Raw genomic sequence first — 10,955 nt, forward strand, 5'->3', positions numbered from 1 at the left:
GATAGATAACTTTGAAAGCCTAAGTCGCTATCAACCAATTTCGAATTAGAATGACTCTTCTTAAAAAAATAAAAAGAGGGTAAGCGTATAATAATGTTCAAAGGCTCCAATAAAAATTGTCTTTATCGTTATAATATTACGTTATCATGTTTGTTCTTTTGCGTACGATTTGAAAAATAATAATATATAATATTTCTCGTTTGATCCCGTATTAAGTATTTTATAAATAAAAAAGGACGATATGATGTCCTATAATATTTCTTAAATATTTTAAGAAAATAATTGCGACTTAAACTGTTTTCAAAAGTTACCTGATTAAGCGTAAAAATTGAATTATCTTCAAATTTTAAATATGCTCTCCATCTGTTTTTAGTTTCTCTCTTGCTTTCTTTTCTTCTTTTTTTTATTTTAATACACTTCACTTTTGCGGTCACAACCTAAAACTATATAGCGTAGGCATCGAATATAGAATATAAACATATATCGAATTTTTGTTCTGTGTTCGTCAAAATCATTTTAAAATATAATTGTACGTTTAAATGAAAAGCATTAAGATGAAATAATGGAGCTTGAAATAACTTACGATTCATGAAGAATTTGTTCTCTACAAATATATATTATTAACTTTTTTCGTATTTAAATGGTCAAGCGTTGTGTGTACCGGTGTATACATGTATATATATTTAATTAATATAACAGCGATATGTGTTATTATCGAGCAAAACTTTGAAAACAATAAGTTTATAAAAAATACTTTTCGAATTGTTAACATTATCATATCTGTACTCCTTTGAATTGATCGAAATGATGGCGAGTCTCATCAAAGCTAACTGAATAAATATCCGTCGCTAGAATATATTTTACGTTATTGCTTTAATAACATGCAAACTCTATTTAACGCAACAATCAACAATAATAAATAACAACTATGCAACTACGAAGGGAACTGAGCAATCGGTTTAATTTCTATCAGTTCGGACAGGCTCTAATGATCAGATTATTCAAAAGAGCACACATTAAGAGCTCACATTAAGAAAATGATTTTAACAATTTCAGTCGATAGATGTCCGACGAAACTGTTAAAAACACTTCCTGGATTGAACAACGCTAAAAAATCGAATGAAACGAGCGCATTTTTTATACTTTTTAACTGCGCACATTATTTCTATTCTCTAAAATTTATTTATTTACTTTATCCTCGTAAATCTATGATAAGTCGAATGATGCTAGAAAAATAAATGTTTCTATTATGCGAAGAAAAATACGCTTCGATGATAGGAGGGATGATATCGGAGATCCGCTTGCGAACTCTTTGCTATTCTCTCACTCGTCGTGTGAATCGTACGTCGCATCGGTGCACGAAAGAATAACAACTTGTCTATCTAATCTACGACATAGTCGCATAATAATCACCATTTGCCAACAAGTTATAAAATTTTCTGAAATCCTTTTGCAACAACGTATGCCTACAAAGTGTATATGCATACAAGGTGCATGATGATAAGTCGAATTTTATGCACACATATGTCCCATTCGTCTGAAGACGGGACGTTCTTAACATGTCATGTATTAAGTTGTAACATTTTTTTTCGCTTTGTAGCATTTTCCGCTTGGTAGTATAATAAAAACAGAATAAATTTATGTTACAACTTAATATACACGCCGTTTCTATTATTTTTTCTCTCTTTCATTTGCGCTTTAAAAAAGATTGTTGTATAGTGCGCTTGAGATCGAGTCGAATTAATTGCCTCGAATAATATTGTGCGACAAAACTATGAAAAATTAAAGAAAGTATTCTTGCTTTTCTTCTTCTTTTTCTTTTTTTCTACACGATCAGCGTTTAGAAGGTAATTATCTTTCAATCAATTGGTGGCTAGAGTGTGCATAAAATACTTTCATCGACGCACCGTTTTAAATACATGTGTATGCGCGTATATGTATATGTAATATGCTTCCCTTTAGATTAACAATTTGCGCTAAACAGCGTGGCTTTCGCTACAAATCCAACAACTGCAATGGACGGTTGCGAACAAACTCAATGCAACGATTCGAGGAACAACGGCTCGCGCTCTTCTTGCTCTTCTCGCTGTTTCGTTCGAATAGTAGAGAATTTTTTAAACGTTAGTCTCGATGTTAACAATAACTCCGTTCATCGTGCTTCGTTAAAACGACATAAACTCTGAGAACGGTTACCATTTCCATTTCTTTTTACTTTCTCGTAAACGGCATCTCTATAAATCCTGAAGGCAAATATTAAACATCGCGATTAAGCTCTGAATCGATGAAGCGAAATAATATCTGTTTTAACGATTCAAAGCTATTCGTCGCGTTCAACGATCGGAGAACGCGTCGTAACAAAATTCTGTACGCAATTATTAAATCGTTGATTTACAGTTGAACGAATTGAAGGAAACACAAATGCCCAATTTTATTATGTATCGCAACAACCGATTGACGTGAATTTATTGATGGGATTAAATTACTCGTGCAACAAATACGAGAATTAAATGCGTTCCTCTCGTATGCGATGATTTTCTGTATCTCTAACAACGAGTTCTACCATCCTTTTTTTTTCTCGGATAATAACGTTACTGTTTGGAAAGTAATCGAGATATCTCTACGAGTAAATTGTTTTGTTCGGTTGATCGATTACTCTTCGTAGCTTCATCGTAAATTATAAACTTTCATTGTACGCCTTAAAAAAACGTTAATTAACAAGAGTTCTAGAATCGTACGCAAGATTGTCGATGATCGCTATCACGCGCGTTTCAAATCATTATATCGCGTCAGTTAATATTTGTGTAAATGTTCGAACATTCGGTACGCGATTCCTTTTCACGCGAACAAACGTGTTTTCAAAATATAATCGCCGCCGCTCGAACGTCGGCTCATGATAATTATCGAATTTCGATTTCGTACGTTCGCTTTCGACGAAAAGATAATACGTATTTTTGTGCGGTTTCTCGCGCCTGACGTTCGATTCAGTTACAAACGCGACGTTACGAGCGTTTTGCTGTATTAGCTGGCATAACTTTTTTCCCGTGCTTTAATCATTCATACAATCAATAAACAAGTATCCTCTAACTTTCGACCGGTGAAATATATATAATAAAGCTTTTCGTTTAGTCTCTTCGCTGTCAGCCAGCTGGTAAAATACTTAGAAATGACATGATTTCCGAATTCGTACATTTTTAAAGCATCTTTGCGTCCTCGTGACGGTGCAGTTACGCTGAAAGCGGTTCGCTGAAAGACTGTTTTTAGAAGAACTTGCACGATCAGGCATCGTTTTGCGAAAATTTAAATTACTTATGTGCTTGCTCCGTTATCGAAAATTTGTCAATGTTTTTCTCGACATTTTTCTCTTTCTATTATGCAACACAATCGCAACGAAATACTAGGCTTCTGCCGATACGCTAGCATAATACATTGTCAGACATCACTAACGATGATTGTAGGGTGCTGTCAGGCAATAATTGATGTCGCTAAATAAATCGACGTCCAGATTACTCGGGTAAAGTCGAGAACGAAGCAATTTTCCGCAAGTGCTACGTCGTTGTCGAAGGAGTTTCCGGCGATATTGGTAAAGGGGGTGTTTGTCGAGTAGATGCTCGTCTGGGCCAACGTTGCGGAGAAACTGGTGGCGTCGGCCTTGGTGTGTTTGGTGCGGACCCAGCCGCTAATCGCCAATTACTACTGGACATCCCTGATCTGCCTACCGATGTTAGGCTCGTGCTACTACTGCTGCAAGCCACTGCGGCTGATAGGTCAACCCTCGACACCGCTCTAAGAAAAAGTATCATGTTAACCGTAAAGGCTATCGTATTTTAGAAATCACCTTATAAATGATGAAATGATTCATTTCATCTATTAAATATTATAACATCACATATGTATGTATTTTGTACATTTTTACATCTTTAAATGCATATACAACGGTGACTCGCATTGATATTTGGACATTTCATATTGAATGATGAGCCAGATAATGTATAATGAAATACATTTCATTATCTGGCTCATCGTTCATTATCTTAAAAAGAGTATGTGCAATAAATAAATGAAACATATCTACATTTCTTTCTTAATATATCAAAACACTATCAACTATTATAAATAAACGTATACACAACAACAATGTCTGGCATATCATGGTATCCGAATATCTATGCATGTCACTATATATCTATACATCAACTACTTTTGTAAATACTCTGATATAACTCTATTATCTAAAATCTTATTATCTACGATAATATTACTTTGCTTGTAACAGTAAGTTTATTTATAATAATAAATAAAATTACCTGGAAGGAGGTGCAGATCCCCCGGTATAATAATGCAAACCAGCAGGACCACTTCTTGGTCTCGCTGTTGAGAGCACGCTGGATGATCGGTGCATAGCCGGTGAAGGTGGTGCGGATGGTAGCATTCTTGGTGTTTGCGGCGGAGTTCTGCTTGTATTTAAGCTGCTAGTACTGCCTGTGGATGACTTTCTTCTTGGACTTCTATATGCATAAAGAAACATCAAGCGTATCAAATGATCAGTTCCATTTCTCCTTTTCACGTATTTTCATGAACATCAAAGAAAAACGAGGATGAAAGATTATATACATATAATAGGCGCGTTATCTGACGCTGACAAACGGACTCAAGTTGGATAGAATGACACAAAGAACTAACAAACCTTTTGGAAGATTGCCTGCATAGTCCAGTCGGACAAGGACGGCCCATGGCACATTTTCCCTCGCACACTTCTCGTGCCAGTGCCATGGTTTCGTAATTTCTTAAAGTAGTGCGGCACACTTCTGCATCGGATTCCGCGAGCGCCAGGCTTGGGAATCGTTCTTTCAACCTACGTCGTTCCTGCGTCAGTCGAGAGAATTTCCAGGTTAATTTTTTAGATTAATAACCCATTTTCTCATGCAAAAGAAGAAAGTTAACTTAAGGTAGAATTATTTGATTCAGAAGGATATTTGAGCAAGACTAAGTAATTTGCCTTGTAATTCGACAAATTCGGTCATGGACAACTTTTAAGAAATCTACGTTTAAAGACAGACTATTTAACTCGTTAATGGCGTGATGTACAGTGAAATATTAGTAGTAGTTCTATTATATGTAGTTATATATTATATGTAGTTTTCTACAAGCATATAGCTTTCACTTATCAAGAGGGAAGTCGTAGTTGTTATGATTCAGTAGCGCGTATGTATTACTTTATTTTTGGAAATTATCTTGTTTATTTTATTATTGGTTATATAATACCTTCTGGCTGACTCAAACAATCCGACTATACAATTATTCGAGTCATCTTTTCCTATTGCACTTGAAGTATACGATATTTTCTCGTTCTTTCGTTGTCATATTACAGGCTAATGGTGTCTCATAATACACAAGTTATATGTACAGTTCAAGATTGAATTTCAAGTTATTGAAGCTTACGCATCTCAAATAACTCTACTATATACTCTTACTACATCATCGAACAAACGTCGAAGGTTCGTCGTGTTTATAATGTAGCATCTTTGCCATCGTTAAAGATTCGATGAATAATATCGAACGATTTTCCTCTCTCTAATTAGGGAGAATCGTTCGCATCTTTATTACATCGAATCTTTTGCAGAAAAAAAAGAGAAAAAAATGTAGCATAAGAAGGATCGGCCTCGGGCTATTCTTTTTGATCGTTAATTTGAATACCTCGTGCAATCGACTGGATTCGAAATCTTTCAACTGTTGCTGAAAACCGACGTTTGGATTGGCAATGGAACGACCTACTCTGACAACTTTAAGTGCCTCTTTCCATGAAAGATTGGTGGTACTCATAATATAGGCCACTGCTACTGTAACGCTTCTCGACATACCGGCTAAGCTGAAACCGAATATCGTTTTGTGAACGATTTTCAGATCGGTTGTTAAATATCGTTTAAAGCCAAAGATTAATTGCTTCATATTTTTTCTTTTTTTTTTCAAGATTTGATAAAGGCTAAGCATTGGATTGTTCAGAAAATTCGTAGTATCGCTGGTAATCAGTCAATAAATACCGTTTTTAATTGGCTCTTAATCCTCGGCAATAGCTTAAATTACGTTGCTTAATTATAGGATATTTCATGTATATGTATTTCAGCTGCACGTGATAACGATATCATATTTGTATGTTGATAATAATATTTGTCGAATGAAGTGAAAGATATAATTTCAAGTTAAGTAAACTGCAGTAGTCACCTATGACCCAACAATGATAAGTATTAACCGAGGGTCCAATAATTGTTGATAAAAAAGAAGTCGTTTTTTAAAATTAAAATGCACTAATGCTATTTTGCTCTGTCCGTCAATGATAATAATAGTATTCGATAAAATTCCAGAAAGATAGGACTACCTCCTTACATTTTGCATCGATTAAAATTTTCTGAACAGTCCGATATATTAATAGATATATTAAAAATGATTACGCACCAGTGTATTAGGACGTTTCCACCGCGTAAGCGAGCAGCGTGAATAAAATCGTTACACAAAGAGAAATACTGAGATAGATTCTGATCTGGACTATCCGCCGCCAATATGCATAGATAATGTTTGTCCTACAAACAACATATCGAACTAACTTCGTAGAATTCTTCGAGCCAAGTTAAACACTTTATCTCCGGATATACTCACAGAATGCAATCGACGAGCCGTGTCGTGAATCGCCAGAATATGTGTAATTTCAAACCGTTCCAATTGGTCTGCATCTTTACTATCGTGATAATTCCCGATGTAAAGACCGGGAAGAACCTATTTGCACAAACAAATAAAACAGCTCACAATATACATATAATCATGGTTAAACTGCGAATTCTTATACAAATTCACATTTTTATGAACGCGATAAGGAGAATAAAACTTAGATAAAGAGTGTGCTGAGCGTTTTACTTGAATATTTTGCAACTATGATTTTACACATTATATATATCCTGTATATTTCCGAACATTTGAATTTCCCATAAATCCGTAAACGTATAAGTGCAATTCTTCTTCATGACTTGTAGCATTTGAAATATCTGTTTACGGATCGTTCGTTATTGGAATCATTAGATTCTTAACGAGCGGCGTGTGAGTACACGTACGTTTCGCATTCAATTGCCGCTGCTTCTTCTTCTATCGCAATTAGCGTGAGGAGAGAGAAAAAAAGTCGAGCGCTACTCGAGATACGTGAACGTTGAGATAGCGTTGAAAAAAAAAAATGAAAGGAGAGTCGATAGAGCAGCTTTTTGATGCAAGTGCTCCACTATTAATCATTCATCTTTGTGGATGATCACTCGAACGTGTTTAGTCAGGTGAGACTCGCGGTAATCGTCTAATCGATACCGCATTCTTAAGTGAGGTGTCTCTAGACAATCGCGAGAACAATAGTACCAGCTCTTAACTTTTCATCGGGATCATCGATCGAAATCTCGGCATGCATCGTCGACCGATATTATGCATCGTACGATACCTACCGACAATAAGCGTTAAACCGTCGATTCACCGATTAATATCGAAAGAACTGTTCGATGAGCTAGTTAAACTGTATAATTAGCTAACGCGACAATTATATACATATATGTATTGCATCAGGATATAATATTAGACCTATTATCTAAATATGTTACAGTTATATATGGCTAATTAGAAACATGATAAGTCTATTATTTTTTATGTTACTTGATGATGAGAAGAGAGTATTTGTGTTAAGAAGATACAAAGGTAAAAGGATACAGAAGAGAAATTGGTAAGATAAGGAAAGGTAATATAAAATTAATTGACAATATATTAAATTTAAAAACCGTCCCTCTGTAGAATATGAAAAATATGAGTCCCGTGATTTTCGTAAGTAATCATGTTCTTGCCTCGATAAAAGTCATTTTACCTGGTTTACTGGTTCTACATATTATCAACGCGACATATAAAATAAAAATAGAAATTTGTTAAATATAACGAACAAGATATACGTACACAAGGGAAAAGATATCTTGAATTTTCGGTATCTAGGACAGATAAAATTAGAGGCGACGGTATAATGATTTTACAATATGCACATACATAATAATCACAAAATAAGATGTAAGAGCACGTGTATCATTAGCATATTTTTCAATACAGGTTAAGGCACGCAATTAGCAAAATGTCAAATACTATTTCATCGTTAAAATATCAACATAACTATGCTTTTGTTAAATTATTATTGCATGTCATAAATATATATGATGTTTGTATGATTTTAACCATATTCCTCTCGTATTATTTGTATCTTAATAGCATTTATGATTCGCATAGATGACAGAAATGGTGACAGAAAATATCAATTGAAACGCAACTTATCTGCGAAATCGTTACTCACCTTATTCATGCCATTCCCCATGGTGTAAATTTATGTTATTCCGCGCGAAATTCCCTCGGGCCACAGCCGGAATTATAAATTCACGATAAAAAGCTATCAGTTTAATCGGTCGACGCGCTTGGGACGATTCGATGACGATCTTCTCTTATCTTTCGTCTCTCGAGCTCACTCCCCAATGATCTTATTGTTGGACAACAATATCGTTCGTGGCCGCCGTCGCGTCCCTCCTTCAGCATCATCGTTGAAGGTTCTCGAAGCTGGTTACAAGTTCTGATTGACTTGATTACGTCGCCTAATTGAAACCTTCGAAGTCGTCAGGGATGATGCTCATAATGCGGTATGTTCGCACCAGCATTCTTGCGATATTCTTTTCACTAAAAAATCGTAATCTAATTCGTATTTCAAACAATTCTACATTTCTTTTATTATTTCATTATTTTAATAGTCCTGTTTCCTTCTTTTTTTCCTCTTCTTTTGCTTTTATTCGATAATGTTTCATTGGACTTTGTACGGATTATAAAAAGCTACTAAAATATAAGCTCGCAGTCTCTCGCGCGAATTGCAGTAGAACACTGTCACATAACGAGAACCGCGTTATTTCACGTTCATTATCTTTCACCTACATTCGTTTATTATTCATACGAAAAAATGCAGGGAGAAGATAAAAACGAAAAAAAATGGAACACTTTGGTGCCATAAATCTTGCTCGTAACCGAAGATCAAGCAGATTGTCACGAAACCCCTTTTGAAATGTGTGTGTCATAGCATATGCGTTTCTTTGTACTTTTCTGTTTTTTCCACCGGGACCTATCTATGCAAGCATTTACAACGTATTTATTCCACTACACCGCGTCAAAGAACGACTCGAGCGTGCAATTTCCGACGATCGTGACTTCGTAGAAATTTCTAACAACGATCGACGACAAACTATCAACATGTTACGCTCGTGAAAAATGGATTATTATCGATAAAAGCGATAGACATTTATAAACGAATTATAATGCGGAAAGATAATGAAAATAATTATCATCGATCGAACAATCGTTTATATGTTGATGTTGATATATCTTATTATGATGATATGTTGATATATCTTATTTGCTCTGATTCAATGGTAGCATAAACATAGCAGAACGAAAGAGAACTCGTTGCAAGTGATCAAGTTATCATTGGCTAGGAAAACGGTGCAATTTAAAGGCGAGCTTTTGTTTCATTTAGTGCCGGATGAAATCTATATTTTTTGGCCGATTTTCTCTGACAATTTAAATGCACGATGCATTTGTAGAACAAGGAGAATGAAACGCGACTAACAGACACAATCGTTATTTGCCCCACGGCGATAAATTAAAAAGTTTTCGCGTCTTTGGTTTTGCCGTATTAGTTGGAATCCTGCCAAATACAAAATCGAAGCTGATCTTGCGTGTGCTGATCCTGCCAGAAGTCAAATTTGACGGGACAATAAATTCAAGTGAAGAATTAAGAGCAACCGGACTGACGGACTAAAAAAGGATGGATGAAATAAAATCGCGCGACTTTTTCATCGCGATGACCTAAATGGCCACGGATAGGACTAAATGTTTCTCGCGATAATAAAATGTCGTTTTTACTATGATTTTTATCCTTTCATAAATATTACATAACGATAGTAACGCTTACACAAAATAGAATTGAATTTTGCATTATATTAAATGCATGTAATTTTTTTTACGCTTGCAATTAACATCATGGAAAATCAACTATTATAATACAAATAAATTATTGAATATTCAAGGCTTCCGTTTGTTAGGTATTATAATTCAAATGAAATATACTAAGCAATTCTTTTACATATAAAACTTAATGAACTAAAATGAATGAACTCATATCGTTATTTTCCAATGCAAGCTCAATCGTATCATTTCAATGAAATTGGATAATTTTCGTGCATAGCATCGAAGCAAACAACATTATGTTTGTTTCAGTTGTCGTACTTCAAAATGTCACGCATAATGAGAACAAGCAGAAACATAAGCATCGTTCTTTCGTGCATTAAGGAATCACGTAGGGGGTATAACTGGTAACTGCAATTTTATTTTTGCACATTCGATTCTTTTAACACGTCTCGAAATTACCGCATGAGACCCACAGCAATCGAATCAATTAAGATCCTCGTCGTATTTACTTTGTTCGCCTTGCAAATTGTGGCTTCCGCGTTAATTGATCTCCTGGTTATTGTAACTCGTTGGCTGAATCGAAAGCTGTTCATTATGGACGAGTGAAAAGCGAAAGAAAAAGCAAGGGAAAACAGGAAAGATAACCGTGGAAGATTACAGTGTGTAATGAGTGTGAAAAATTTTACAATAGGTGGACCGATTGATCGTACGAGAACCGTAATTCACTCTACCTGTCGACACTTTCACGTAAAGGCACCTTTGCTAATTAACACGGTTGTGTACGCGCACGTAGTAGACAAGCAGTGAAGCAGCCGATCTAATGGATAGATACGCGAACCGCGTAACGCACAGGCTCGCTATGCGTACTATTCGGTATCCGACTCGATTGGCAGGAGGGTGCGCCGTATCGAAACTGTCCCGTTGTCTCAGTTGCGAGAAGCGTTGCTAGA

General features: G+C 35.5%; 1 protein-coding gene across 2 annotated transcripts; it reads right to left on the bottom strand.

Moving 5' to 3' along the window:
* Positions 1 to 362: 362 nt before the first annotated feature.
* On the bottom strand, positions 363 to 10,944 carry LOC100645859 (dual specificity protein phosphatase 15). Of its 2 annotated transcripts, none has more exons than XM_012311551.3 (8): positions 10,737 to 10,944; positions 8,354 to 8,727; positions 6,652 to 6,768; positions 6,451 to 6,575; positions 5,695 to 5,866; positions 4,685 to 4,863; positions 4,305 to 4,505; positions 363 to 3,783 (listed from the first exon to the last, which is right to left on the bottom strand). In XM_012311551.3, the coding sequence occupies exons 2-8, from the start codon at positions 8,372 to 8,374 to the stop codon at positions 3,546 to 3,548; spliced, it is 1,053 nt and encodes a 350-aa protein (XP_012166941.1). In that variant the 5' UTR covers positions 8,375 to 8,727; positions 10,737 to 10,944; the 3' UTR covers positions 363 to 3,545. The 2 variants fall into 2 exon arrangements, with proteins under 2 accessions (XP_012166941.1, XP_048260705.1); XM_048404748.1 differs by having other exon boundaries at positions 8,354 to 8,925.
* Between the last annotated feature and the right edge of the window lie 11 nt (positions 10,945 to 10,955).

The sequence above is a fragment of the Bombus terrestris genome, chromosome 1, assembly GCF_910591885.1.
Source record: "Bombus terrestris chromosome 1, iyBomTerr1.2, whole genome shotgun sequence".
Lineage (NCBI taxonomy): Eukaryota > Metazoa > Arthropoda > Insecta > Hymenoptera > Apidae > Bombus > Bombus terrestris.

Bases quoted from the DNA above. Each gene is read 5' to 3' on its own strand.
- LOC100645859 (XM_012311551.3), bottom strand. From the start codon at position 8,374: ATGGGGAATGGCATGAATAAG. The intron at 6,769-8,353 runs GTGAGTAACGAT...TTGTGCAAATAG, and splicing joins TGGGGAATGGCATGAATAAG to GTTCTTCCCGGTCTTTACAT. The intron at 4,864-5,694 runs GTATTCAAATTA...CGACTGACGCAG, and splicing joins AATCCAGTCGATTGCACGAG to GAACGACGTAGGTTGAAAGA.